This window comes from Sceloporus undulatus, chromosome 6 (assembly GCF_019175285.1).
Source record: "Sceloporus undulatus isolate JIND9_A2432 ecotype Alabama chromosome 6, SceUnd_v1.1, whole genome shotgun sequence".
Taxonomy (NCBI): domain Eukaryota; kingdom Metazoa; phylum Chordata; class Lepidosauria; order Squamata; family Phrynosomatidae; genus Sceloporus; species Sceloporus undulatus.
In genome coordinates, this window is record NC_056527.1 from 2216297 (window position 1) to 2244031 (window position 27735).

At 43.7% G+C, this 27735-nt stretch overlaps 1 protein-coding gene across 4 annotated transcripts; it reads right to left on the minus strand.

Annotated features, from left to right (window-relative positions):
- Positions 1-1713: 1713 nt before the first annotated feature.
- Positions 1714-27158, minus strand: ADIPOR1 (adiponectin receptor 1). Of its 4 annotated transcripts, none has more exons than XM_042474779.1 (9): positions 27004-27158; positions 21963-22043; positions 18652-18866; positions 16719-16835; positions 15761-15932; positions 10196-10382; positions 8378-8565; positions 7192-7385; positions 1714-6338 (listed from the first exon to the last, which is right to left on the minus strand). In XM_042474779.1, exons 3-9 carry the CDS (start codon positions 18790-18792, stop codon positions 6210-6212), a joined length of 1128 nt encoding a protein of 375 aa, XP_042330713.1. In that variant the 5' UTR covers positions 18793-18866; positions 21963-22043; positions 27004-27158; the 3' UTR covers positions 1714-6209. The 4 variants fall into 4 exon arrangements, with proteins under 4 accessions (XP_042330713.1, XP_042330712.1, XP_042330714.1 ...); XM_042474778.1 differs by having other exon boundaries at positions 18652-18870; XM_042474780.1 differs by lacking the exon at positions 21963-22043 and having other exon boundaries at positions 18652-18870; positions 27004-27147.
- Between the last annotated feature and the right edge of the window lie 577 nt (positions 27159-27735).

Genomic DNA, 27735 nt, shown 5'->3' on the forward strand with positions numbered 1-27735 from the left:
GCGATTTTGATTAATATGTTCTCCCGAGGAATCTCTAATTTCTCCAGTAGAAGTTGAGCAGAGAGTTGTGCTACAGAACCTAGAGGTTCCTAGAGAAACCCCTTCTCTAGGGATTTGAATGTCCTCCAGCCTGAGTCTATGATCAACTTCTGACAGGTACTGACCATAGAGTTGCACTGGAGGACCTAGAGAGGTGTTCTTTTATTTGTGGCTTTTCCACATTCATGTTGGTCCTTCACTCCTAACCCCAGTGAATGTGGAAGGACCACTGTAAAAGCTTCTCCAGTACAAACAGTCCTGAAATTCAGATTGTGCTGAAAGTGATTTTTTACTTCCATCAATATCATGTTTGTTCTTCATAAGACTTTGCTCAAAGACCTCTGGTCATCCTTCTGTGGATATGTTCCCGCTTGGCAGCATCCATCTTAAATTGTGGCATCCTGACACAGTATTCCAGGTGAGGCCTGACAAAAGCAGAATAGGCTGGCACTAGGCAAAGAGAAAGAATGGCACATTGTCCAGATATTTTGGAATGTTGCTATCATTGACCCTAACTTCTGTCGGAGCTGATGGAAGCACCTGAAGTACAAAACAAACAAACAGCTTCGTTTATATACTGCTTCATACAGTTTACAAGCTAATTGGCTGCCTGTGTTATTGTGTGCCCTGCGATAAGGTTGCCACAAGTCAGAGACAACTTGAAAGCATACAACAAGGAGCTGTGTTTAGGCGTTATCACTAATCGCAGATCCTATTGCAGTTACAGTCGGCCTTCCACATTTGCAGATTTGATTATTTACTGATTAATATGATCTCTCTAGGAATCTCTAGGTCCTCCAGCATGACTCTGTTGTCAGCTTCTGCCAAAGGTCATGCTGGAGGACCTAGAGATTACTAGAGGACACTTCTCTAAGTATTTGTAGGTCCTCCAACACAATTTCATGGTCACCTTCTGGCAGATCTTGACCACAGAATTGCCCTGGAGGACCTGGAGATTCCTACAAAAGTGTTATCTCAGATTAAAAAAAAAAACCTTTTGTGTTTCTTTATTTGTGGTTTTTCCACTTTCACTGGGGTCCTATGCCCCTAACTCCAGCAAATCTGGAGGGTCCGCTATAAATGGTTCTTCGGATGCTGTTCAAGGTAAACCAGGAACCCCCTTTGAACACTGGCTTTCTACTCAAAAGAGCATTTGGTGATGGGAAAGTAGGCCAGCCCATTTACCAGCTCAATGAGAGCGCAGTGCTTGTTGTGTGGCATGGATGGTTGATATGTCAACAGTGTCTTGGGATTAACAGGTAATAGTGTTACCTACAAAAGACTTCTTAGGTTAAGCTGTTTTTACTAAGCCGCTTGCTCAACAAAGTCTCTTGGCCTATTTATGATACTCTTGCCCCTTTCCTGGCATTTTCTTGTCACTGTAACTTGTTTCAAAAAGGATGAGCAAGTGGGCAGCATTTTTCTTGAATTAAAAGCATTGGGACCGGGTGCTAAGAAGTCAGGGAGGGATGGGGAGGATGAGGCCGGGGCCGATGTGCGATTTCTATGCTGCGCACGTCTGTTCTGGGGAGATTAGGCCATCTGGGTCAAGTGGCAGGCGCTGGCTATTATTAGCCAGCTTATTATTGTTTTTTGTAATACTTAAGTATTATTTTGCAACAAGTGGGCCGGGAATAGCCCTCAGACAAATCTTTTAAACCTGTGCAGCCATCATTGAGATCGACTAATTTAAAAATGTTTATTGCTGATAAACATCTTAAAATCTTCCCTAGTTTACAAACTGTGAACAAAAAGTTCATTGTTACGAATACAGCAATATTCTCCCCATTCCCAGAAGAAACAAATATATCAAATACATCTGCTTTCATATTTGAACATTTACATCTATGTAATAGATCTAATACCATTATTCCAACTATAAACTGCCTTTGTAATAATAGATCTATAGCTCAATAATAGTTTGTTCAAACTATCAATTTCATATTTTAAATGTTCTCATTAGTTTTCTACCATTATCACATTATTACATCATTCTTCCACTAATGTGCCTCCTCTAGTTTTAGTCTTAAAACATCAATCCCCCTCTTTAGAAAGCATAGGGATTTTTTTTTGTATCCGGTTAACACTTGCAAATGCAGTTGGCCCTACAGACTTAATGGGGGTTTGGTCCTGGGTCCCCCAAAACGGATGTGAAAAAATGTCAATAATCACAACCCAAGATATTAAAGGGCAGCTATGTGAACATGTGCGCATCAGTGTGTCTGCGTCACTGCCATTTAATAATATGGGGAGTGACCATCTGCAAATGGTTGTATTTGCAGGTCCAAAACCTGCCGATCCAAAGGGCCAACTATACCTCCATTTACTGCCCAATAAAGATTATTAAATATCATTTTATTCCTGCATCATCTATGTCCATCAAAACATTCAAAAAGTAGAGATGTGTTGCACAATGAAGTCTAGTTACACAGCCAGGTTTTTAGAGCTTGCTGCAAGTGTTATATTTTAAAAACAAGCTTCTCTTACCTAGGTCTCCCAGTACAAACCAGTTTGAGGAATACTTGCCTTGCAGAAGTCTGGCTTTTAAAAAAAGCCTCAGTTGCTCTTGTTCAGAGCAAAGAATATGAGGAAGCTATGGGTCTTCTGAGCCCACTGCTGGGTAAGGAGAAAGCAACAAACCTTGTTACGCACCCTTTGCCAGCTAAGTGTTTAAAAACCTATCTGGGGATTTTACTCAATGCACGAGGTGGAACCTCCCACCACAAAAAGGACAGCTCAAGAGAGCAATTTCCCATCCATTTCCCCCTCTCTAGAGAAGAGCTGCTGGAGGGAGAGGGCTGGCAAGCAATGGCCTTCTGGCAGAAAGGTCCATTCACAACTATTGCCAACATCAAATCTTGGCAGGCTACAGCAAGACAGAGAGAGATCCATTCTTACACAGAAGGTGTGCAAAATGAAATACTGGTCCAACTCTTTTAAGCAGATGGGATAGGGAGGGGACAGATTACTGGCAAGAGACAGAATCCTCCTGGGCAAAGTATCAGTCCACTGAAGCCTTTACGCCAAGAGTGGGCAAATGCGTGGCCCGGGGTCAAATACAGCACCCAGAGGTCAATGTTTTTGCAAAATACCCCCCATTACCCTCAAGGGGCAGAGGGGAACATTTTTGCTGTGTTCCTTTGGGGAGTGGGCTTGGAACTTTTAGGCCTAGGAGAGGCCTTTTGTAAAAATAAGATGTGAATGGGAAGTGGTTTCTGGGGGCATATAAAACGGATTTGGGGGTGGGGAGTGCAGTAGGGGTGCAACCCCCACAGTTTGTCTAGGGAGCTTATATGGCCCCATATCCTCCCACTCCTGCCTTACACCATGGTTGGATCAACACTGACTAGGCATAGATAGCACACAAGATAATACACTCATTCTCATTCATTCTCTCTCTCCATCTCTCTCTCTTACACACACACAAAAGACACACCCACACACTGCAAATCAAGCTAAGCCCTAAACCTAGCTGGAATGGCCCTTCCGCTAAGGTTAGTACAGCATCTTGAGAACAATATACAAAAAAACACACTAGGATTAGTGCCACTGACTTGTTTACACCTGGGTTGAAGAGGGAGCCTGTGCCAGCCAAAGATTAGGGACACCAAAGCCACTTTCATGTTGGCTGAATGGCAAAGCCAAGGCCAGGGAGTTCAGGTAGCAACTGAGCTGGAAAAGTAGGGAGGAAGAGGAGCAGCAGAGGCAGCATCCAACAGGATCAGCTATCCCCCAAATATCCGTTAACACTGTGTGAATCTTGCCAGGGGGAACTAGCAAAGAAGCAGAAGCACCTAGCAGTATTTGCTCAAAAGGAGGGAGGTATATATACTTGAAAGAAAGGAGGGAGGATGGGTGGAATCCCTGGAGGCAGCCTCCTCCAACCTGGCCTGCTCCAGAGACATCAGGACTAGGGGTGCAGCTACTGAATCAAAGAATCATAGAGTTGGAAGAGACCACAAGGGCCATCCAGCCCAACCCCCTGCCATGTAGGAACTCACCCCCATAAGAATTTGGCTGCCAATGGTTTCCCATCAATCCCCAATGTTTAGCATGAAAGAGAATAAGACCCTGAAAGTCCTTGGCATCATAGTTTTCTGTGGGTTTTTTGGGCTATGTGGCCATGTTCTAGAATCTAGAAGATTTTCTTCCTGATGTTTCACCACAAACCTACAAAAAACTATGGATGCTGGCCATGAAAGCCTTCGACTCCACATCCTTTGCATCAGTTTGCCATGTCCAGGCCCTCATGGTCCCTTCACCTAAAGGACTAAGCTGTATTTCAAAATGCTTAAGTTACTGCAATGCTAGAAACTTGGGGACTGAAAGAAAAATTCAGAGGCAGAATTCTTATGTAGGATATGGGGGAATGCTGTCATTTTGCCTCCCTGCAGTTTAGCTTCTGATCAAGTCTGCAACTCCCAGAACTGATGGCTTGCAGGCCAGCATATCTGGGGCATGTCAAGCTGGGGCAGGACTGTCCTGAGGGCATCCAGCGATTGTCACGGGAGAAGCCTGACACACATCAGCACCAAGAATCAACAAAAATGTGTGTAAAAAATGGAGCAAGCTGGCCTGTTCTACCAAACCAAGATGCCCATACCAACAGAACTCAGGTAAACAAGCATCCTTCCTTCCCTGCCAAGACAAGTCTCTTTTTTATGATCACAGACTACAGGCAGCATTTGGTTTTCTACGAACTTGAGGAACAAAAAGAGCCTAGATCACAGCTGTGGGAAAGGAAAGAAGCAGAGCTTGGAAACTTTACGTTTTGGAACAACAACTCCCAGAATCCTCCAGCCAGCAGCAGTAATCGAAAAAGGTCCAGAAAGAGGGTCTCTCAGACAGACAGACATAATATATATTAATAAGGACATCTACATAAGAGAAAGGAACATAAAGTTTGTTCCTCCTTAACTGCAGCAAAAGGAAATTCATTCCACAGCAGATGAACATTCTTGCTGAAGGGCTGGAGGACTTAAGCACCATGTTTTGGGGGGGGGGGGGGAATAAACCCAAGAGGCATCATCCTCTTTTGGGATTCTTCACAAGCAAAGCAAGGACCAGTTAAGTGATGAACTGGATTGTCTGGGTGTTATTCTGCCACAACCAGCCTGATAAGAACACAATCAGAAGCCGGCAAGAAGCAGAAACAGACTGGTTCTTACACATCTTGCCACAACGCTTGGAACTATGCAACCAACTCAGGAGCAACAACCATAGTTTGTGACGTAATGCTGCAGAGTGGCTGCTGCAGAAACCCCAGCTGTGGAAAGGAGAACAAGGACACTAGACCAATGACCGGCACCCCTCCAAAATAAGCTCATCATGTGCCATGCCTGCAGGCACTGCTGGGAGCTTTGCACAAGGATGAAGCTCAGTGAATCATTCCAGAGGAGAAAGATACCAGAAGACGTCTCAACTGAAGTCCTGATCTACCCAGCAATTTAACACCTTCAGACTGTTTTATTTTCAGTTGTCTTGACATAAAAGCTACAGTAGCGCTAGAGTCTTCTAAATAGCACCCCCACCTGCAACACCATGAACAGCTCTCCAGTAACAAAATGCTGGAGGGATAGCAACTTTTTTGTTTTGTTTTAAAGCTTAATATTAAATATTAAATACTCTCATTTCCTAGGCTATACATTACTTTGTCGAGAAAGACAAAAACTTCTGTGAAATGGCCCCTGTGCATCCTCTCTCTGAGCTGCCTCCTCATGCCATCTCCTACAGATACAAAGGAGGAATGGGCTCTTTGATGGATCACACACATGCAGAGAGTCTCTTCTAGCACAGGGGAGGTTTGCAGCAAGAAAGAGAGCAGGAAACCGGCCCCTTTCCTTGTTTGTTTGCTTTGCCAGATGCCCAAATTTCTCCCATGTCCATTAAATCTCAAGGTGATACCTGAAAAGTCAACTCATTTGCCAAAAGAGGAGCTTGGAGCTAGAGGCACTTCCGCTCAGTGGACACCGCTGGCAATCCACCCACCCACCCACCAAACTCGCCCGGTTCTCCTGAGAGAAGAGAAGCCAAGAATGGCTGCTGCCAACTTTACTGAGTTTCTTTTCTTTCTTTAAAAAAAAAACACGTTAAAGAGTCTTCTCTTGATTTTAGTAAAGAAGTCACTCTAAAAGCACTTGGGAAGCTTGTACTAAAGTCTTCTGTGGTCCTCAGAGAAGTGAGTCATCAGTACATCCTCCTTCAAGTCCGTAGCGGAATTCCTGCAAATTGGAGACTCCGTAGAAATGGACGAAGGCGGCAGCCACTACAAGCACATGGAAGATCTGGTGCGACTGGAACTGTGCAAATGGGAGAAGAGCATTAAAGGCAAGGAAACTGTAATGGTTTGGTGAGCTAGGATCAGAAGAAACTTACTGCTTTCTAAGATACAAAGGAATCCTCCATTACCTTTGAGGCTACCTGAGAGAACGTTTGTAGCATAAGGTTCTGTAGTCCATTTCATCCATGATGAAGTACCAAATCTTTGGAAGCATACGCTACAACCTTCTTTTTCTCGGTTAGCATCAAAGGTACTACAAGATTCCTTGGTATATTAAAAAGCAGGAATTTCTTCTGATTGTAGCTGACCAGACTATTATAATTTTATACAAGGGACACCATTTTACTATCCCATTGTATATCACAGGACTTGAGCATTCACAAATTTTGGTATCCACGGGGGTGCTGGAACCAAACCCCAGCAGATTAACAAAGGCCCACTGTTACTAAAGAATAATATGTTGGTGTGTGGGCCATGCTCTTTGGGAGTACTGACTGTGTCTTTATGATACATGGCAGAAGGCAGATGGATCTGCTTTAGTTTCTTACCAGGAAACTAAACCAGTCAAGTGTACCTACTAAAACTAACTTCTGACCAAAGCTTGGAAACATTACTTTTTTTAATGACACCAGTCATGCTGGCTGGGGAATTCTGGGACCCTTTGTCCAATCAGGAACTTTTCCCAAGCTGTCTTTGTGACACGATCTCTGAACAGAGTAAGTCCTAAATGTTAAGCCATGGCAGTTCCTAATACTCATCCTGTGGGGCTCCATGCTGCCTCAAACACAAACAAACATGATTCACTGGGCATCCTTCCAGTGGTTCCAGCAACCAGAGAGGATGGCAGTCCTTCCCCCAAAGCCCATACTTACCCAGATGTCAAATTTGCCAGGAAAGAAGCGCTCAGGAATGCGGGCCGCATACAGTCCTGCTCCTGTTATGTACATCACAGCCATGAGGAAAAACCAGCCCATCTGGCCGACAGTTGTGGCTTTTACGAACCCTTCTGCTATGGTGAAATGCATGGTGGGCACCACTCCACTCAGGCCCAGTCCAAGAAACACCCCTAAAGAAGAAACAGAGAGATCTCAGCTGGTGTTCCAAAGTCAAGCACCTGGAAGTGGCAAGGTTTTCGGATGGAGGGAAGATGATGATGATGATTTATTTATAACCCGCCCAATCACAGGGAATCAGGGCATCTCAAATGCTACGTTTCAAAAAGTGGGGTTGGCATTATGAAACCCATGCAGAAACATTAAAGAGAAACATGAGATCCAGGAGGCCATAACTCAGTAACCAACCTGTTAAAATCTGGATTATCCCCCCCCCCCCCCAAAAAAAAATCTAGTATCTTAAACGTGGCTGTGCATAGCCTTTTTAGGCTGAAATCTGAGGATTTCTAAGAATCTGAAATCATGAGCACCTGGGTGGCTTTGGAGACCAAAGTGGTTTTAGGGATCAAAGTACACTTCAGACTTATTTCCTTCCAGGAATAATTAAGCACAAGATTAAGTCTCCATGCACAACTCTGAAAAGCCACAAACAAAATTTGGTTATGTTTCCAAGTTCCCAACAGGCCTAGTTGGGCACACCGATAAACTCTTCTAGCCTCCCATTTCAGGGGAAGGGAAAGTGCAGCTGATAGGATCCATGTGGTCCAGATTCTCCTTTTGCAACCCCTGAAGCCTTGCCAGTCTCACAATATTCAAATTTAAAAATAAATCAGCTCAATTTTCTTCCTTCAAGTGTGAGAAAACATGTAAACCCCTCAATCCTCCCACTCCAAATACTTCTCTTTTCATTACAGCATTTCTCAAAATGGCAATCAGAAGAGATTGTGGGGGAAGTGCAGCGCCCAGTCTCTGTACAGTTTCCCATCTTTGCCCTGCTTTGAAGATCTCAAGGTATACACTTTCTGCCATCTCATTTACAGTAACAATTCTTCCAGAGAAGCTAAAGCCTTTAGATGTTTACCAAATGAATCGCAGCCTCTGTTTACATTGTGAACCCCTGGTCAGGAAGGTCATGCTTTTTTAATTCCTCAGAAAGCTCTCCTACCTGCTCTTGTTTGCCTGTGCTTAGGGGTTGCAAAACGGTCCCACTGAGCTACAATGATCGCTGAGATACCCAGCACACACACAATGGAGAGGTAGATAAGTCGAGGCTGAGGAGAGCAGTAGAAGGAATAATACAGCCAGGGTACGAAGCTTCCCATGATCAGCAGGGCTATTCCTGAATAATCCAACCTAGAAGCATACATCAGAAAAAGAAGAAAAAGAGAGCACTCAGACCAAAGTGAGAGGCATATTACACATTCTGAACTGGTGGTTGTGTATGTGTATGCTTTTTATGAGAAGCCAGGTCATTTGGAAGGGATTTTTTTATAGGAAGAGTGGTGACTCATGTAACAACAGCTGCATTTAAGGAAGTGTTTAAACATGCAAAGCCAGGAAAGAAGATTATACACCTGCTCTAATATGTTAAAATCAGGTTCACATTTGTCTTAGAGCTCATTAGCAGAAGTACTGGCAGCATAGTGTTAAATCCAGCTTTCCATTTCCCTTTCAAAGAATGCTTTCTCTCCCCTTAAAAGCACACTTCAGTCTCATCTAGGCAAAAAAAGTTTCAATAACACTGCAGCAAATATTTGAGCTGAAAGACCATAATAAGCATGGAGGTGGGGTGTGTGAACAGGGCAAGAATACCTCTGAAAGCTTCCCATTTGTACCCGTTTCAGCCTCATATTCATTGGGAGTGTTTGTGTGTGTTATGTGCGTTCATATTCACTTAAGGCTACCCTATCCTAGCGTTTCACAACAATATTTGTCACAAAAAGGCTTGCCAATGACTTTGGAAGACCTGAGCAGGCCTGCCAGCGACTGGAACTCTTGAAGGCTTCTCACGCAAAAGGTCACTATAATCAAAGCCATCTAGATAGCAATAAATAACAATGTTAATGTTACATGCTTTTTAAACAGTTTTCTACTAGTACTATTTTTAATTGTTGACTGCAAGGAATCCCAGGTGCTGTAGGATCTATTTCAGAGGAAGGAACTGGCAAAACCACCTCTGGGTATTTCTTGCCTAAGAAAACTCTGAAAATTCACGGGGGCACTATAACTCACGTAAGCAGAGACACAATTGCATGCCCTCCAGTTGGCCCTGACCTAGGGTTTTCTTGACAAGGTTTATAACAAAGAGGTTTGCCATGGCATTCATCTGAGAGTAAGTGTGATGGGCTCAAGATCACCCAGTGCGTTTCCATCGCTGAAGGAGGATTAAAACTGGTCTCCCAGGGTTCTTGGGAGAATTATCCAAGACTCAGAATGCTACACCATGTTGCTTCTCCAAGGATTTTCTTGACAAGATTTATTCTGAAGAGGTTTGCCACCACTGCCTTCCTTTGAAACTGCCTGATATCACTCAGTGGGCTTCTGTGGCAGAATGGGGATTCGAAACTTGGTCTCCTGAAGTCCTAGTCAAACGCTACTTCTCATTAACTAGATAAACCTTTTTAAAAATCACAGTTGCCCAAAACACTACCTGCATTTCAATGAGAATAAAATGGAAAATGCCACAACACATGAAGTTGTTGGAAACCACCAAACTGTAGTCTGAAAACATTTGCCAGATACAGAAATTCATAGTTAAAATGAGTTCTGTTTAATCATGTCCTGTGAATGGCTTCATGGCCTAGGGGACTTCTGAGTACTGACAAGCATGATATGGAAGCAATGAGCACTGGGTTAGAAAGCTGTATCATGCCAAATCTTTTCCATTATGTGATACTAAGAAACAAGAGATCAACTGAGAAAAATGATCTTTGGAGCAAGACTTGTGCCTTGTCAAACTTGGTTTATACAAACAAAAACTTACTTGGAAAATGTTCGAGAGACCTTTTCTGAATGACAATAGACTGTATGGAAAAGCCAGGAAAAGCTGAGACACAGCACCGCTCCTAGGAAAAACATCCCAAACACCACTTTTTCCTGCAGGGGGGCCATGAAGTACATATTCGGCCTAAGCATGGTCAGGATCCCCAGGCAAAGAAATAACACAAAACCTGTAACAGGAATACAACAGGATTCAAAGAGAGAGTTAGCCTGTTCAAGTGTTAAAAGGATCTAAGGGAATCCAATAGCACCTCTCATGCTGATTATTATTATTATTATTATTATTATTCTAACATAAGCTTTTGGGACTCCAGTCCAAACCCTCCAATGAAGAGAGGGACCTCAGCCTATTTATCGTAGGTCAGGGAGTCTGGCACTGTCACTCAACACCTCAAGAAGTATAGGCCCTAATCTTGAGCCTCTCTTTCCCTGCCAGTCCTTCCAAATTCACAATAGGTAGCAAAAAGTACAAATGAAAATTATTGGAGTAACACAAAGGTTTGACGCTACAGTGAATTCACCAATGTAGGGGAGAAGTAGGTGCTCTCAGTCAACTCATTCCACAAGCTAAGCTGTCTATTTGAGTAAAAAAAGGCTCTCATAGGAGAAATTGCAACACCAAGAACTATTGCTCAGTTCCTCTATTGATCTGCTGAACTGGTATTTCAAACAACTCTAAATGGCTGAACAAATCGACTTCTCACCTGACAGAATGCTGTGTGCCACGCTGGCCAGATCCTCTTTGCTTACATGGATTCAGGGAAGTGTTTTGGAAATAACTTAGTTATTTCTTACAATTCTGTCCCTTTACCCCATAGGCCTCCAACCCAAAGTACCGTTCTCTCAAGGTCTTTCATATGTCCTTGGAAATTGTTTTACTACTTTCCACATCTGGACATACCAGACTTCGAGGCTGACATTTAAACATTCACATCCTCATGGGACTTTTTAAAATTTCAGAATATGGAGAACATTTTGCAACAAAGCTCCTAAGCCTGCCAGCCTGAAGCTCTCTTGGAAAGGAAGAAAGTCTCTCAGTCTTTCCCATTGGAAAGGTCAACCCACTCTGAATACCTCTGTCTGGGTCACTGGAGGAGCCACAGGGCCATCGTCCCAGGACTTTTTTAAAAAATCAAATTAATTTTAACATGAACAACCTAATTTACAATCAAAGCAATATGCATTCGGAAAATGAAAAGACAGAAATTTAAAAAAGGGAAATAACTAATACGCAATAGCACTCTAACTCCCCATCCTGACTGTAACGTGAAACGTGGGCCTCTCCTCATGCAGGGGATCTGTTCCGGATCCCTCTGCGTAAGGGAAAATCTGCCTATGCTCGAGCCACATAGGAAATAATGGGGCGTGTGCATGTGGCGGCACAGTGCGCACACGTCATTGTTGTTCTCCCCACGTGGCTTCCGTGTAAGCTGGAAGCAGCATAAAATGCATTTGGGTGTGGCGCGGGTGCACTGTGTGTGCGTGCGCGTGTGTGTACAGTAATTCTATCATTACAGATCCAACTAAATACGGTAATCTTACTGAAATTACTAAAAGCCATAACCACATTACATTGTTAGATGTTTTTATTGTTCAAATAATCCATGAATGGTTTGCGATCTTTCCAAAAGTCTTCAACTGGCTTATCTTTTAGAACCCGTGTTAATTTGGCCATTTGGACTGACTCAGTGACCTTAACAATCCGTTCTTCCTGCTGTTGTCATATATCAAAGAAGTAATCCATAATTACTTTCCAGTTCTTAATCCATAATACCGAACAAAAACTTTTTGTAACACTACAAAATCTACTTTTAATTTTTCCTTTTTTGGATTAACATATAAATCTTAGGACGTTCTGATTAACAGATACTCTGACATCATCTAACCTGCCATCCTGACGCCCCTCTCTGCAAAGTTCAGCCATAAATACCCACAAGCTATCCTTGTTATAATCCAAAATTATTTTGGAGCGGCTTAGGTTGCATCCACACTGAAGAAATAATCCAGTTTGGCACCACTTTAACTGCCATGGCTCAATGCCATGAAATTCTGGGAACTGTAGTCTGTTTTGGCACCAGAGCTTTGCAAGAAACTACAAACCCCAGAATTCCATAGCATTGTGGTATCAAACCAGATTAGTTCTGCAGTGTAGAAGCATCCTCGGTTTTGAGTGGGTAAAACCCATTAAGTTTACAAAATAATTATTCCTTGTGGAAATAAAAACTGCTAGGAAGGTTTTTTTCTCTTTTCAGAAATAGGGATCAAATCAGCCTCTTATGTTTTGGGGTTCTCTTTGGGGATGCTGCTACAGGAATTATTATGATGGACAGCCCATACATCAAAATTTACCACTGCACCACTGACCTAGGTCTTCAGCAAACCTGAAGGACATTCTTTGGTAGAAAAACCAAGGAGGAAGACAGCACCAAGGTGACTGATGCCACGTGAACAAAGGATCTTTATCCCCTATGGGCGATCCTACAATATACACCAGTGACCCAATCTCAAATTGCACATATTTCCCACTCCTGCCTTAGGAGGACTAATTCAGCAATATTGCTTCAGGGATGGCACCACCTGAATCCATTTTAATCAGGCTTCTGGCTGAGATACAGGGCTGAGACTGCTTCTGATGCCTTAGGAGAGGGCTTACACGAGGCACAGCCCACTGGGTTCTCCTGTGTGTCTTGACAACTTTTGATATCACCAGCTCTGTGTGTCCTTCTGGACTGCCTGGCTGGCCACTGGGATGACTCTACTGCAGGGGCTGAGATCCATCTGCTGGGACTCAGCAACAGTTATCCATCTCTTACTCATGCTGTGTCTTGACTACTGCAACATTGTCAGGATGGGCCTATATGTGTGCCCACAGTACAGGGCTAGGTGGAAGGATGCTCTGACACAGTATAAAGCAGCCTTCCTGGTTTTCTACAAGGGTATGAGCTACAAAATCTCTCTCTGCTCTTGTATTTTGCTTTAAACCTACTATATGACAAGATCTCTTTTCTTAGCAAGGAGTTTTCTTGATACTAAAGCTGTGAATAAGACATCTTTGGATATTTAAACCTCCAAAGGGCTTGGGGCCTTTCTACTTGAGGGAGCATTTAAGCTTTTAAAATTATTTTAACTTGTTAATTATGTTGAACATGGGTCCAGGTTACCTACAGGATCACCTTCTCCCATACAACCTGCCCTGGACACTCAGGTCCTCTGGGAAATGTTTGTGCCAATCGGCCAGGACTAAAGGGGCAATGGTTTCCCAGGGGACTTTTTCATCTGCTGCCCCCAGACTGTGGAATGACCTGAGGGAGGATATATGACAGCTGGAAATGCTAACGGCTTTTAAAACAGCACTGGAGGCATAGCTCTTCCGGCAGGCCTATCCAGACAATTTTAAATCATGGCTTTTTAATTGGTGTATTGTAACAAATGTATTATATGAGTGTATTTTAATGGTTTTATAGTACTTTATTTTAACTGTTGGTTTGATGTGTTTTTTAATTGTGTTTTGTATTATATGTTGTACCCCACTTCAAGCCTTGAGGAGAGTCAGGAAAGAAAGAAAAAATGTTGTTGTTGTTATTAACATATTTTAGCTAATTTTTATTCTATTATTTTATCCTATTTGTGTTGATTTTACTAGTCTGCCACCCTGAGATCTCTTGGTATTGGATGGGAGAGAACTTTTAAAATAAAATAACCAATCTGATATGTATCACTTCAGCAGCTGCAGAACGACCAGAACAGGCATGAAAACTACCCATAAGCAGTGCTGGTCTTAGCTCTGAACCCTGGCATGGTCCCAAGTCAGTTTGAAGTCTGAAGTGCAATGATATGACTTACTCCTCTACAGTGGAAGCCAGGTCAGGTAACACTGTTTGATACTAGCGTAATTCTTTAGGCCACAGAAGGTCCTATGCAGTTCCATTTTCTGGCCAGCTAGGTGGGAATGGGATAGCACACTTTTCCACAACTGCTGCCCTCTGGCTGTGTTGGATTACAGCTCCCACTATGCCAGAGACAGGTCACAGAAGTCTAGCCAGTCCCCTAAGTAAAATATTTATGCTCCAGCTGTCAACCTTGACAAAGTGTTCAACCTTAGTAACCAATGCAATAAAAATCTAGGAGGAGAAAAGCTGAGAGAACAGAGCAGATGGGAGTACTTTAAAAACAAAGCCAACAAAGGAGTGGGAGAAACTCAGCCCAGAATACAAGCTCTTCAAATCTTAACAGTATTTCTGACTGTCAAAATAATAGGGATCAAATAAGACTCCCGGGAGGAAGTTCTGTAGTCAGGATCTTGTTAATTCAATAAGAGCTCCTCCATTTAGCTTTTAGCCAAATCATCCACTAAGGGGACCAAGTCTGTTTCAGCCCAAAACTGAACCAAAACTGAAAAGGATCCAAATAATCTTCTTAGTAGATTTTGCAAAGAAGAGCTGGCACAGTTAAGGAGATTAAACTGTAGCTATTTCATGTTGTCATTAATGTATGCACAAGGCAACACAGCTGAAGCTGTGAAGTCACGGGGCCCTATAACTCACACAAGACAACATTTGTTTTATTTTATTGATTCTTCAACGTCAACGTGACAGTACTTCAGTCAAAATAGTATAAGGTTTCTGAAATAAAGCTACAGTACATCAATACTGAGGGGAAGGAAGTAAAATATTAAGAACCCATCAATAATACTTTCACAATCCATCAAAAGGATGTTCTGAAAAAGCAAGTGGTGGGGACCAAAAGATTATCTCAAGCAGCCATTTTAAAGCACTAAACCACCACTGAAAAACACAGGGTTCACCCAGTTTGTATTTACGCATCTTCAAAATAAAGTTTTGAGGTACACAAAGATGTCAGTTCTCTGCACCAAGACAAGACAAAAAACATTTTTATGTTTTCTAAAACTGTGTTTTTAGAATTCCAGGAGAGCTCACTGAAAGCAATGAACTCAGATAAAATAATACTAACATAGGGGAAAACCTGATTATTTTATTTAACAGCTCCCCTCCACACTGACAACATGGCTCACAGGCAAAAGTGGGCAAAGAGTGGCGCACTATGTATTCTCAGCCATTTGATCTGGGAACAAATTCTGAACATAAGCCAACTCATTTTTAATAGAGTTACCCATTAACTTTCAAAGTGGGTGAGATCTCCAGCCTCTTGCAGTTTCCACATCCACTTCCTAACTCACTTCTTTGTTGTTGTTGTGTGCCTTCAAGTCCTTTCTGACTTATGGTAACCCTAAGGTGAACCTATCATGGAATTTTCCTGGCATGATTTCTCCAGAGGAGGTTTGTCTTTGCCCTGTTCTGAGGCTGAGAGAATATAACATGTCCAAGGCCACCCTGTGGGTTTCCGTGGATGAATCGGGATTCAGACCCTGGTCTCCAGTGTCGTAGTCCAACACTCAAACCACTACACCACTCTGACTCTCAACTTGCCTCTAACTGTGGCCAATTCTGGTATTCTGAGGGAAAGAAAAATTCATTGGTGAAAATAAAAACTCTCTTCTGATTCGTGCAGAAACCAGAGGCTGACTTACCTAGTAAGTGCGTCCAGATGTTTCCTGTTTCTGTGTGTATACGGAAGATACTCTTGAAGCAGGCTCTGAATGACGGCATGGGAGGGCGATGTCCGTGAAGCAGGTAATCGTTATCTTTCAGCCAGTCAGGGAGAACGTCGTAGGGGATGACCCTCCAGCGTCCTTCCCACACCTGCAATACACCAAAACAGGCAGGTGGCTATGGTCTGATAGCTCTTGGGAACTGGGAGAATGAACTATCCTTCCAAGGCTAAAGTGGCTTCACAAAACTGAAGTTTCCATACAACAAAGCCAAGCTCTTTCTCACCCAGTACAGATAACACTTAGACAGCATTAATTAGCCCAAGCTGTGACACTGGATGGTTCTACATCTCAGACAGCCCATGTTCCAGCAAAAGCTGAGCCACAATCGTCTGTGATGCTCCTTGGTACAGATTCTTCCACAACCTGACACCTTGCCACAGTCTGTGCCTTAATGACCACCACATCCTGTAAGAAGAAGTCAGCATCTTGGCTGGGGATCATGACATAGCAGCGGATGCTTTAACTCCTCTTACACTCTCTTCTAATAAGTAGGAAGAAGTGAAATCTGAAATCTCAGACACATCTAGCCCTATCAAATTGGATGGATGTGCAAAGAAAATCAGGGAACTTCCTCTTTCAAATCCAGAAGCTTCCCCATCTCTTTAAAAGTTGCAAGAGCACTGGCCAGAGCGCTGGCCTTCTTCTGTCAACTCCCAACATGAAACTGCTATTTTATTTCTGAAGAACTACTTGATTGGCTCATGCTCTAGATCTGATGATATGTCCAAACTCAAGTGATTCCACATGCTACTTGCAAGAAAAGAAGAGAAGGTGTTTCCCTCACAGTGTGCCCAGAAACCCTTCTAGCTTCTAAATATGAAAGAACAAAAGCCCCATAGTACCAACAGTGGTTTAACCTGCAAAGGCAGTTTACCTTATAGACAAATTCTTCCATTTTCTCCATTGCGTGATGAGCCTGCAGAGGGAGAGTCAGCACTCGCACTTCCTCTTCCTCTTCCTCCTGAGGGGCTGGGCATGGCTGGTCTGGAGCCTAGAAAGAAAGATGTCTTCAGTAAAGAGGACACAAGGGAAGTGCAGGAACATCGGGAGAAGTGGTTGCAAATGCATGGTGTACTGATACCTGAACATTAAATACATCCTTGAACCTGGAGCATCAGACTCATGGAAGCGGGGTGAAGAGCAGATGCTGGTGACAGAGATACACCCCACCCTTCCATGTTTAAGCTTCAGATGCCTCTTGCAGAGGGCAGAGAACAGTTCCAGGAATTTGCTTCAGTTGGCTAGCTTTGCACAGAGATGCAAGAAAGAGCTGGAAGCAGGGCACAGAGTGCCTAGCAAACAGGCTAAAGGAAACAGACGCACCAGGAGAAAACGCCACCATCACACGACTCTGGGGAACTCCCTCAGGGAGAGCCTCTGCAGGCAGCATAGCAGTTGAACTCTACCAGAGAAGTAATCCCCAGATTTACTTGAATGCAGAAAAGGGATTAAAGCAAAGGCTTTTGCTTCTTACAACTAAGAGGGCAACCAAAATTGGCAACTCCGTTTCTCTTCCTGGCTGGAGCCCAAGTAAAACTAACAGTCAGCCAAAGCAGAAAAGAAAGAACGGATTCTTCTTTGCACTGTTCGTTTCCCACAACAGTGGCTTCAGCACAGAATGGTTGCTCACCACCCTCAAAACTCTGTCCTGCAACATTTTCAGTATGATGAGAAAGGAAGAGTGATCTTCAGTTGCAAGGAGGAGTGATACAACTAGGAGAAAAACATATTCCAAGTTGCATTACTGCAAGGACAATTCTGCTCACCCAGAACAAACTGGTAGTATTACAAAGATTATCTGAAGACTATCATAGCACCGCTTGAAAAGCATTTTTGAAATCAGTATATTTAATTGCTAGAAAATGTCACTGGGTTTTACAATACATAGCTCCATTGTTCAGAGTCCAAAAACAATATTGCTGTGTTAATGGACTTTGATTAGGTTTAAATATGTATTCATTTAAATTCACAGGGCATCTTAGGATCAGTCATTTCTAGACTGATCATCCAAGGCTGTTTGGAAAACTAAAAATAAAGCCTTATAAGTATCTTTTAGCATTAAAAGACATAAAAGAATCCACTCCTTGCCTGGAACCCAGGAAAAGCTAGCAGCCTGCCAAGGCAGAAAGGAAAAAGTTGATTTTTCTGCATTTGATGAAACTACAACTGATGAAGCAGACTCAGCCCATGAATGCTCTTGCTAGAAGTTTCTCCTTCTCATTTTGTCTCAAAGGAGGTACTGGATTCCTTTATCTCTTTTTATGGAGAATTAAAAAAATGTATACCAATGTATACTGGAGAATATAAATGTAATCATTTACAGTCTATGTTCAAAATTATTTTTAAGAAGAATTTTAAAATAATAAAATTTTCCTGAGATATGATACCCCACGCTATAGAGAATGTCAGCACTACTAAACAGAGGTCAGGCCTACAAGATTGTACCAGGCCCCATTCTCCAAGGCAAGATTACTGCCACAAAGCTGTTAATAGGATTTTGCATTATATTTCTGGTTTCTTTGCAAGGACACAGCAAGAAACTTCAACACCTAGACTAAACATTGGGGAATTTAGTTAGGATGAGTTTGGGAAGTATTTTTTCCCTACGTCCACATTCAGATGCATCTTCTTGCAACAAGCAGGCCTTGTTCAGACCCTGCTGTTTTTGTAGGGATGAATGCACATTACCCTTTGAAGGTAATCCAAGCCTTTATGACTTCAAAAGGTATTACTGTGACTTAGCTTTTTAATGCACAAGTCTTTACGTTAACAGGTCTCAACAACCATGCTGGTAGGAAAATGCTTACAATGGCTGAACTGGTCGTCGGCTGTTCTCCTTTCTCCTCCAAGAGAGGACCAAGTTCAGCCAGCTCCACATCTTCCCTCTCTCTGACATTACTTGAAGGTCCATTTGCTTGGCTGGTGACTGAGGCTTTACGGGACGACATTTGGCTGCACAGACCTCAGAACCTCTCTTTTGTGAATGCAGATGAAAGGCAGACTCCACCAGCACGCTTACCGGCTTGCTAGGAAAAAGAACATGTTATTTTGCAGGACTATATCTTTCTCAACACACACATTGGTTTTTCTTTCCAGGCAAGCATAGCAACCTATTGTTAGGGTTTGATAAACCCCCCTCTCTCTCTCGCTGCTCTTCCTTTGGCTGGGTTGCCTCCCTTCTCCACCTTACTTTCTCTGCCCACCTTCCCCTTTCTGAGTTTTGGCACGATGACAGTGCACCTGCAGAGTCAAGGCCAAGCTGACCCAGACAGGGAGGGAGATAAATCAGTCTTCGGTGATAAGACATAGAGTTCCATCCTCATTAAATGTTAAGAACACACTTTTTTAATTTGGGTTATTGAAAGTTCAGAAGGAGGGTGCCCTAAACTTAAGGACTGTCTTCTGTATAAAAGGCTGCTCTACACTTTGTCCGGGGGCACAATTTGGTAGAAATGATTCCCCTGTGTTCATTTGCATGCAAAATAAAAAGCCATCTTGGATCATGGACTTAGTTTGTTTGTTTCTCTTGATTGGTACCTTTACACTATCAGACATAATGAAACCTCAGCTGATTAACTGTAGGCATTTCAGTAGGTTAAATGTGCACAGCAGTAAGACTAGCTCAGAAGAAAAGAAAATCATCAGGGCTTTGCATCAATCAGGTTATCAATGCAATGATGACTGAAACATTACCCAACAATTGTTTTGCAAATAACTGCTGTGCTAATTGGTTATACTTTTTGCATTTCTGCATTGGATTGTCTTGTTACAGCAGCTTCACTGACTACTCATCTGTCTGCCAACAAACAAGTCAATGTGTTGTTTTTAAAGCCCTATACAAGGCCTTGTTCAGAGATAACACCAAGTATGGGATCATGATTTAGAAACGGAATTATCTGGGGCCTCTAAGTTCTATTTATGGAACTCAACCCCATTGAAATCAATTTTTGCCTCAACAATCTTGTTTTTTAAGCAATGCACCATTGGCATTGCTGTATTGCACAGATGGACAAAAAATGTAAGTCCAAAATGTTGACAAAGTTGCAGAGAAAATGGCACCTTGAAATGTAAGCGGCTAGAAAGCACAGAAGCAAAGGAGTTCTGGAATTAAGTACAGTACAGTAATAGATTTTATCTCATGCATGATAAACCACAGCACTGTGCCTCAGGAAAAACTTTTATTGCTTCCAATTTGGGGGTGAGAAAATAAACAAGTATCTCATAAAGAGCTGATTGGAATGCTTTTGGCAACCGATAGAACAAAACATTGGATGTTGGCACAGAATCTATTATCAAGAGCCTCGCTAATAGTATCTGGTCTTAGCTTTCTCTTTGCAGGCTGCATCTGCACTGCTTCAGCTGCCATGGCTCAATGCTACAGAATTCTGGGATTCAAAGCTTTGTGAGATATTTAACCATCTCTGTCAGAGGGCTCTGGTGCCACAACAAACCACAATTCCCAGGATTCCATAATATTGAGCATAAAATCTGTGTTCATAAAGGTTTATGGGGTAATCTGTTTGTGAGGTTTTCAATGTCACAAAACTTTGTTGTTGTTTTTCTGGGTTAAGTGTGCACATGCCACTGCAGCCCCCATCTTAAATGATGTATTCCCTATGAGAGAAGAAGGAACACTCCTTCTAATATGACACCAGACACCTACAGTCTTTGCAAAGAGTTAAGCATTTTCCAACAAAATGTTTTTAATGGGACACTTTAAACAACAAGATCAAAACATTGTTTAATCAATGAGGCCTTTTTTTACTAAAAATTAGGGAAATTATCACAGAGTAGCAAACAAACTAATTTGCCTTCCCAAATGTTTAAATCATATAGAAACAAAATATTAAGGTGCCCCAAGGTGGGCCTTACAAAGGAAGGAATCATGCCAAAACTACAAGAGCAGCTCTGTTAGATTAACATTGTCTGCAAATACAGAGTGTATTGCAAAAGATTTCAGAGAGCTACAGGTTCAAAACCATTCTCAAACAGAGTATGAGGAAATCAAAATAAACTATAGGTTCAGACCCTTGCAAAGTCTGAACAACAAGACTGTATTTTATTCTTAATTTAAGGCTATTCAAGATATGACTCATGGAAGGTGGAGCAGAGAGGAAAGATGAGTGTTCTGTATTCTGAGGGGGGAAAAGAGGAGGCAGCAGATGCCAGCTGGTCAGACAGAAAGCCACAGAAATAAGGATGTGGATCAAAAGCGTCTCTTAGAATTTGTGCATGGAAGGATGGAGTTGCTTAATCCCACCAAAGGCAGACTACCAGGTTTTCCCCAAAAGCTACTGTGGGGATTTTGCACCATGACATGTTGTGTGTGTGTGTGTGTGTAGGGAAATACTGCTGATGTCAAACACTCTCCTCTCCCAAAATGCAAATGGAAAGTCCACTGGCACAAGCAGCATAACAGAATTGCTGAGATTAAATTCTGTTGCATTTCAAAAGAGGATTCAGATACATTTATACTCTACCTCTGACACGAGACCTCCAAGGGATCGGATCACAGGTTGAATTTAATATGCAATAATTGTATACATATATACACACACCCAATCCCTAGGAAGCAGCTCTACCAGATGGTTTGGTCTCTAAGGAGCAGGGGAGCATCTCAGCTGTGCAGCTTGGCACTGTGCAACTCTCTGGCTCTTCCTGGTAGAAGAGGGGACTAATGGGGCCAGGGCAGTGATGTAACCACTGCTTCCGCTTTTATTCTAACTGCTGAAGCTCCTAAACCAGAAGGTACTGATAATCCGTTGCTAACGACTGCTGGGGTCTTTGGTGAAATCACAAGATGACAATACTGAGATTTCAAATTGTACAAATTTATCCATTTGGGAATTCAGATAGGCAGGCAAACCCTCCACAGATGAAATGCACTCTACCTTCAGGAGACGATTATGCCGATTTCAAAGAAACACTAGAAGAACCAGAAGTCAAAAGGTCTGACTTATAATCCAAGCTGTGTCAACTGTTTACTGAACTGCTCAGCTTCAAAGACACATAACTTCACTAGTCTGAGGGGGCAAAGTATTCATATGGCTGAGGAGACCACAAGTTGTATAGAGACAAAAATGAGAAATGTACGGCTGGCAGGGAGAAGACTTAGTACCTTTGAGTTGCTGGGAAAGAGGCACCTTGCCGCCCACTGGCTCACAGCACCAGCCAGCTTGCCATTCCAGCTCTGCAAAGCCTAGGAGCAGAATTTCCAAGGATTAGAAGGAAACACGTTTTGTTCTCAAGGTACAGGAAAACCTTGCTAGAGATTTCCCCAGTTGTGTTTAAGTGCTGCTCTGTTGCAGGACACTCTAATATCCCTCTTAATATTTCCCTGGGGCCCAAATAATTATCTCACAAAACATTTAAGTAACCTGCAAAAATGATCCTATTTTGATTTCTTTCTCATTTGCAGCTCACCTTTTGCTTCAAGAGTATTGTTAGCTTTAGATATAATCCCCCAGCCCCCTAAAAAAGGGATGAGAAACAACTTGTGTCTCAAATGTGTATGAACCCAAAGAACTAGTGAGCTAATGCAATGGGATCAAGAGCACTCTTATCACACAGGCACAGATTTGTTTTAAACTGAGCTCCATCCCACAAAATATTTGGCAGTGCCCCAAAGACAGTGTGCTCATCTTTATTAATTTCCACCTCCGGTGCACAATTGCTATAGAGCCCAGGCTGAATTTCAAGGGAAACTCTGCTGACACAAGGCCTAACAGCTCTCATTAGTACTCACTCCACATTGACAGGACAGGGGAAGTGTGGCCTGGAATACTCAGCAGTGGTTTTCCGAACTCACAACAACTCTTTGCAAAACAAACAAACAAACAACCAAACAAACATACTGACATAGTAGGTCATCCCTGTTTCACACTGAGAATAGCCAGCTCTGTTGGTTTTCACTGCATGAGCAGAGATTACACTGTAGAAACCTCAAAGAGAAGGGAACTGGGCATTGCACAGGAAAATGAAGGCAAGTTGCATTTCTAGGAAGTTTTACTCTTCATTACCAATTTCCTCAGGCCAGAGCTCCCCAGAACACTTTCTAAAGGGCAAGATAAGCGAGAGAGAACACCTTTGTTCCTATAATGGCAATATGTGCAGCGAAGAAAGCCTTCTTACCTGCATGTATTGCAGCTGCAAATCTGAATCCAGATGAATAATTTAGGGGAGTGAGGGGTCTAACTCAGGCACTCTCCCCACCTTAATCCAATACTAGAGCGCTCAGCAGTTCCCTATGGATGCTTTTAATGATCATTTCACAGATGAAATCTCTCAGATAAGAACCGATGTAGATGCCATTGTAATTGCAACATTGACAATGGGATATCTGCAATTCCATGAGTAGAGTTACCCTGGATCAGTTTCAGTTGGTGAGCACCACAGCTGTGAACAAGCTTCTAGGTCAAGTAAGAAAGACAACTTGTCCTCTTGATCCTTGTCCTTTTTGGCTGGTCTTCCAGGGAGGAGATGCAGTTACTGGGAGATCTCAGCTGCAATGTATTATTAATGTATCTCTCAGGGAGGGAAGTTTTCCATTTTGTTTAGAAGAAGCGGTGGTACACCACATCTTTAAAAGCCCTCCTTAAACCATATGGACTTAAAGAACAACATACCAGTATCAAAACTCCCTTTTCTGGGCAAAGGGATTGAGGGGCCAGTTGCTTCCAAAATCCAGGGGATCTGAATAATACAAGCTACCTAGACCCATTTTAGATCAGCTTCAGAGACCACTATAGTCGCCTTAACAGTTTTCCTCAACACTGACAGATACCTTGGGAATTCTCAGAGTATTTAATATCATCAACTATGGTATCCTTCTGGAACACTTGGGAAATTTGGGAATCAGAGACACTATGCTCCAGTGATTCCAGTCCTATTCCTCAGGTAAATTCCAGATGGTGGCGCTTGGGGACACCTGCCCCTCAAAAGAGAGCAACTATATGGCATACCACAAGATGCCATTCTATTCCCAATGATGTTCAAAATCTACATGGAACTGCTGAGAGAGATCATCCCAGAGACGTGAGGCAGGGTGCTACCACTATGCTGGTGACACAAAAATATATTTCTCCACGCCTTCAAAAATGGCTTCAGCTAAAGATACTGTAGTGTGTCTCCTCAGAATAAATGCTTGGAGGAGGTAATGGGCTGGATGAGAAAAGCAAACTGATCATGAATCCAGATAAAACGGAGATGCTTTCTGTCAAGGGTCCTAACCTGGGTTTGGAGGTGTGTCAACTAGTCCTGGATGGGGTCACACTGCCCCTGAAAGAATGTATTCACTGCTTGGGAGTGCTGCTTGTGGATCTGCCACTCCAAATGACAGCCCAGATAGATGTGGAGACTACCAGCTTTGGCTGTTCCACCAGCTGTTCCTCTTTCGAAAGCTAGAAGACCTAAAGATGGTAGCGCATGCACTGATAACCTCAAGGGTGGACTTTTGCAATGTGTTGTACATTGGCCTAACTTTGTACCCAGTTTGGAAACTTCAGCTAGTACAAAACATGGCAGCCAGATTGCTTATTGATACACAGAACCATAGAGTTGGAAGAGACCACAAGGGCCATCAAATCCAACTTCCTGCCACCTAAGAATGATCATATTACACTAATATTAAAATCACTCCACTTGCTCCCAATTAGTTTCTGGGCAAGGTACAAAGTCTTGGTTATTACCTTTAATGCCCTGTATGATTTGGGTCTGGGTGACCTATGGGCTTGCCTCTTTCTGTATAATCCGCCACATACGCTCACGTCTTCTAGGGGACATTTGCTTCAACTGGCCAGGACTAGACTGGAAACTGTCACCCAGCGGACTTTTTCCTCAGCTGCCCCAGACTGTGGAATGACCCGTCGGACGAGATTTGACAGCTGAAGATGCTGTCTGAATTTAAAACAGAATTAAAGGCCAGCCTCTTCATGCAGGCCTAGCCAGATTATTTTTAAATTATGGATTTAAATCATGAATTTTAAACTATAGAGGTATCATTTTAAAACATACAAGTCTCATTTATTCTTTTAAATGGATGTTATGTGTTTTTAACTGAAGTTTTGTGTTGCATTTCAATCTGGCTCTGGTTCTTCCTGGCCTTTTCCTCTAAACTTGCAGGGTCTATCATGCTCCATTTTCGTCTAAGTGGTGCTGGTAAGGGGCAGGGACGGGGCTTTGGATTTCACTGACCGGCAGCTGCCTCTTTAGCCATTCCAGCAGGTGCAAAGCTGAGCCTACTATGCTACCCCCCTCCAACTTGGGGCCAGAGAGGAGACAAAGAAGTTTGCTTTGGCTCTCAAAACAGAGCTAAAACAAATATTAGGCTTACTTTCATGTTCAGGATTGAGACACCTGTCTTTCTGTAGCACCAGCATAGAGACAGAAGCCTCTGGATAGGAAGGCTAGGAGCCTCACAAAGGACAGAAGCAAGGCTATCAAAACATGGTCCCACAAACCTCTGTAGACCTCTCAATCTGTGACATATTCAGGCAAACTTAGGCCCGTTACAGACCGCCCCTTTCTCCTTTGGTCCGCTGGACGCAGCTGTCTGAAGGCTGGAGTCCAACACTATCTGTCACCCCACAGTTTGCCCCTCTTTGACTGTGACTCTCAGCTGGCATGGAAGTGGGTTAGACACACACACACACACAACACACACAGTGTGACCCTGGGTTGAAACCCTTACAGTTAGCAAAGTTTGGCTACCAGTCCTGAAAAACAGCAAAATCAAGGCTCAGCAAATGCAAATGAAAGCCTCCCAGAGTCAGGGGTTTCCCCAGCAAACAATGGCTCTCTAATGAAGCAGAGGCAATTCCTCTTTGCATAGCCTCCCGCCCAGAGGCCTTGCCATTCAACAACAGAACAACACACAGGTTAACAAGGAGATCACTCCTCCCAGCCCAGGGCCACACCGTCTGTGTGTGTGTGTGTGTGTGTGTGTGTGTGTGTGTGCCCAACTGTCTTCCATGCCAGCATTCCCTGGAGATGCCAGATGCCACAGATGCTGGCAAAACATCAGGAATAACTCTTCTAGATGCCGGCCAGGAAGGCCTTTGACTTCACGTCATAATGGCTCCCTCTTGGACCGCAACTCCCATAACCTCCACAGCCAGAAACAAGCCAAACCTGATGGATGATGGGAACAAAAGGCAGGCTGGAATTTCCTCCTCTTGACCTAGTTTGTCATACTTGTTTTCTGCTGCTCCAGAGAACAGGATGCAATGGCTTCAAACTCCGGGAAAAGAGATTCCGCTTAAACCTTTGGAGGCATCTCCTGACAGTAGAACCAGAGCCTCCTCCTCCTCCTCCTCCTCCTCCTCCTTCGGAGGTTTCTAAGCAGAGGCTGCATGGCTTTGAGGGTGGATTCCTGAAGGGAAGAAGGGAAGGGCGTTGGGGGCCCCTTGGCGTCTCTTCCGTCCTTCCTTTGGATACTCCCAAGAGACCTAGCCAGTGCTGAGGGAGGAGGGCAAGGGAAGCTACACTTTGGCTCCCATGCCTGGTCCGCATAGCACCAAAACACTCTGCAGGAATAACCCAGTTAGAGACCACTTTTCTTCATCATCATCATTATTAAGCTTCCTTTACGAAGCGCTGTAGATGTACGCAGCGCTCTACAAAAAGCCAACCAGACCGAAGCACATGGAGAGCCTGGGCTTAGCAGGCAATCTATGGCTGAGAAGAGAAGGTAAAGCCATGGACTATAAGGCTATAAGGCAGAACGGAGTAAAAAGGGAGCAAGCTAAACGCATCACATGTCAAATATCGCATCAGGCATCAAAGGCAACCATGGCGCAGCGCTGGGGAATCCGGGGAACTATAGCTCTGGGGCCCCGATAAACTACAACTCCCAGGATCCCCTGGCGCTGAGCCAGGGCAGCTTAAAGCGGCCGTGTGGATGGGGGCCTCCCTGAAGCGAGGAGGCGCCCAAAACCTCAAACGGCAGCTACCTCTCCGTCTGAGGGCGGCTTTAAAAGCTTGCGCTAGAAAACTACAACTCCCAGCGAGCAGCGGGGCGGGGCTGCGGAGCTCAAAGCGGGGCCAAACCGCGTTATCCCCGCAGTGCGGATCCACCCACCGCCGGCCCTTTTGCGGCCTAAGGGGGAAAGAGGCCCGCGGAGTGGGCCCCGGAGGCCTCGGGGAGCGGCTCGGACACCTACCGGAGCGTCCCTGGCAGCTACATCCCGCGGAGAGAGAGCCAAGCGCCGCCGCTGCCTCAGACGGAACAGCCGCCTCCAGCGGAAGTCTCCCTCAGAAGCGGAGGAGGCGAAGGAAGGAAGGACAGAAGCGCCGCTTCCGGCCCGAGTACGTCACGTGACGCGGCCTGACGCATTCGCGCTCTGAGGAAAGGGGGCGTGGCCGGGGCTGAGGAGGGCGTTCCCGGCCCCGAGGGATCCTGGGAGTTGAAGTCCCTCCCCTCCTTTAAGTGGAATGAGACTAGAGACCCTTTCCATAAGGTTTCCTTGGCCAGATTCCCCCCCCCCCCAAATGTATTAAATGTCTAATTAAAGGGAGCCCTGGTGGCGCAGTGGTTAAATGCCTGTACTGCAGCCATTCACTCAAGACCACAAGGTTGCGAGTTCAAGACCAGCCAAAGGGCCCAAGCTCGACTCAGGCTTGCATCCTTCCGAGGAGGGAGCTAAAATTAGTACCCAGACTGTTGGGGGCAAATTAGCTTACTTGCTAATTAGCTTACTTGCTGTTCACCGCTATGATCTTTGGAATAGCGGTATATAAATAAAACAAATTAATTATTAATTAAAAATAATACTAATAATAATAATTGTAAGCTGCTCTGAGAGCCTTTGTGGCTGAACACTAAATAAATAAACAAGTAAACAAATGTACAGTACATTGCTCCTTGTGCTACATCCTGTAAATCTAAAGGCAGG

What these genes read in the sequence shown, in the direction of transcription:
- ADIPOR1 (XM_042474779.1), bottom strand. Translation starts at nt 18,792, where the DNA reads ATGTCGTCCCGTAAAGCCTCAGTCACCAGCCAAGCAAATGGACCTTCA. An exon ending in CGACGACCAGTTCAGCCATT is followed by an intron (nt 16,836 to 18,651) that starts GTAAGCATTTTC and finishes CTTTCTTTCTAG; the next exon opens with GCTCCAGACCAGCCATGCCC. An exon ending in CTGGCAAATTTGACATCTGG is followed by an intron (nt 6,339 to 7,191) that starts GTAAGTATGGGC and finishes CCATTTGCACAG; the next exon opens with TTCCAGTCGCACCAGATCTT.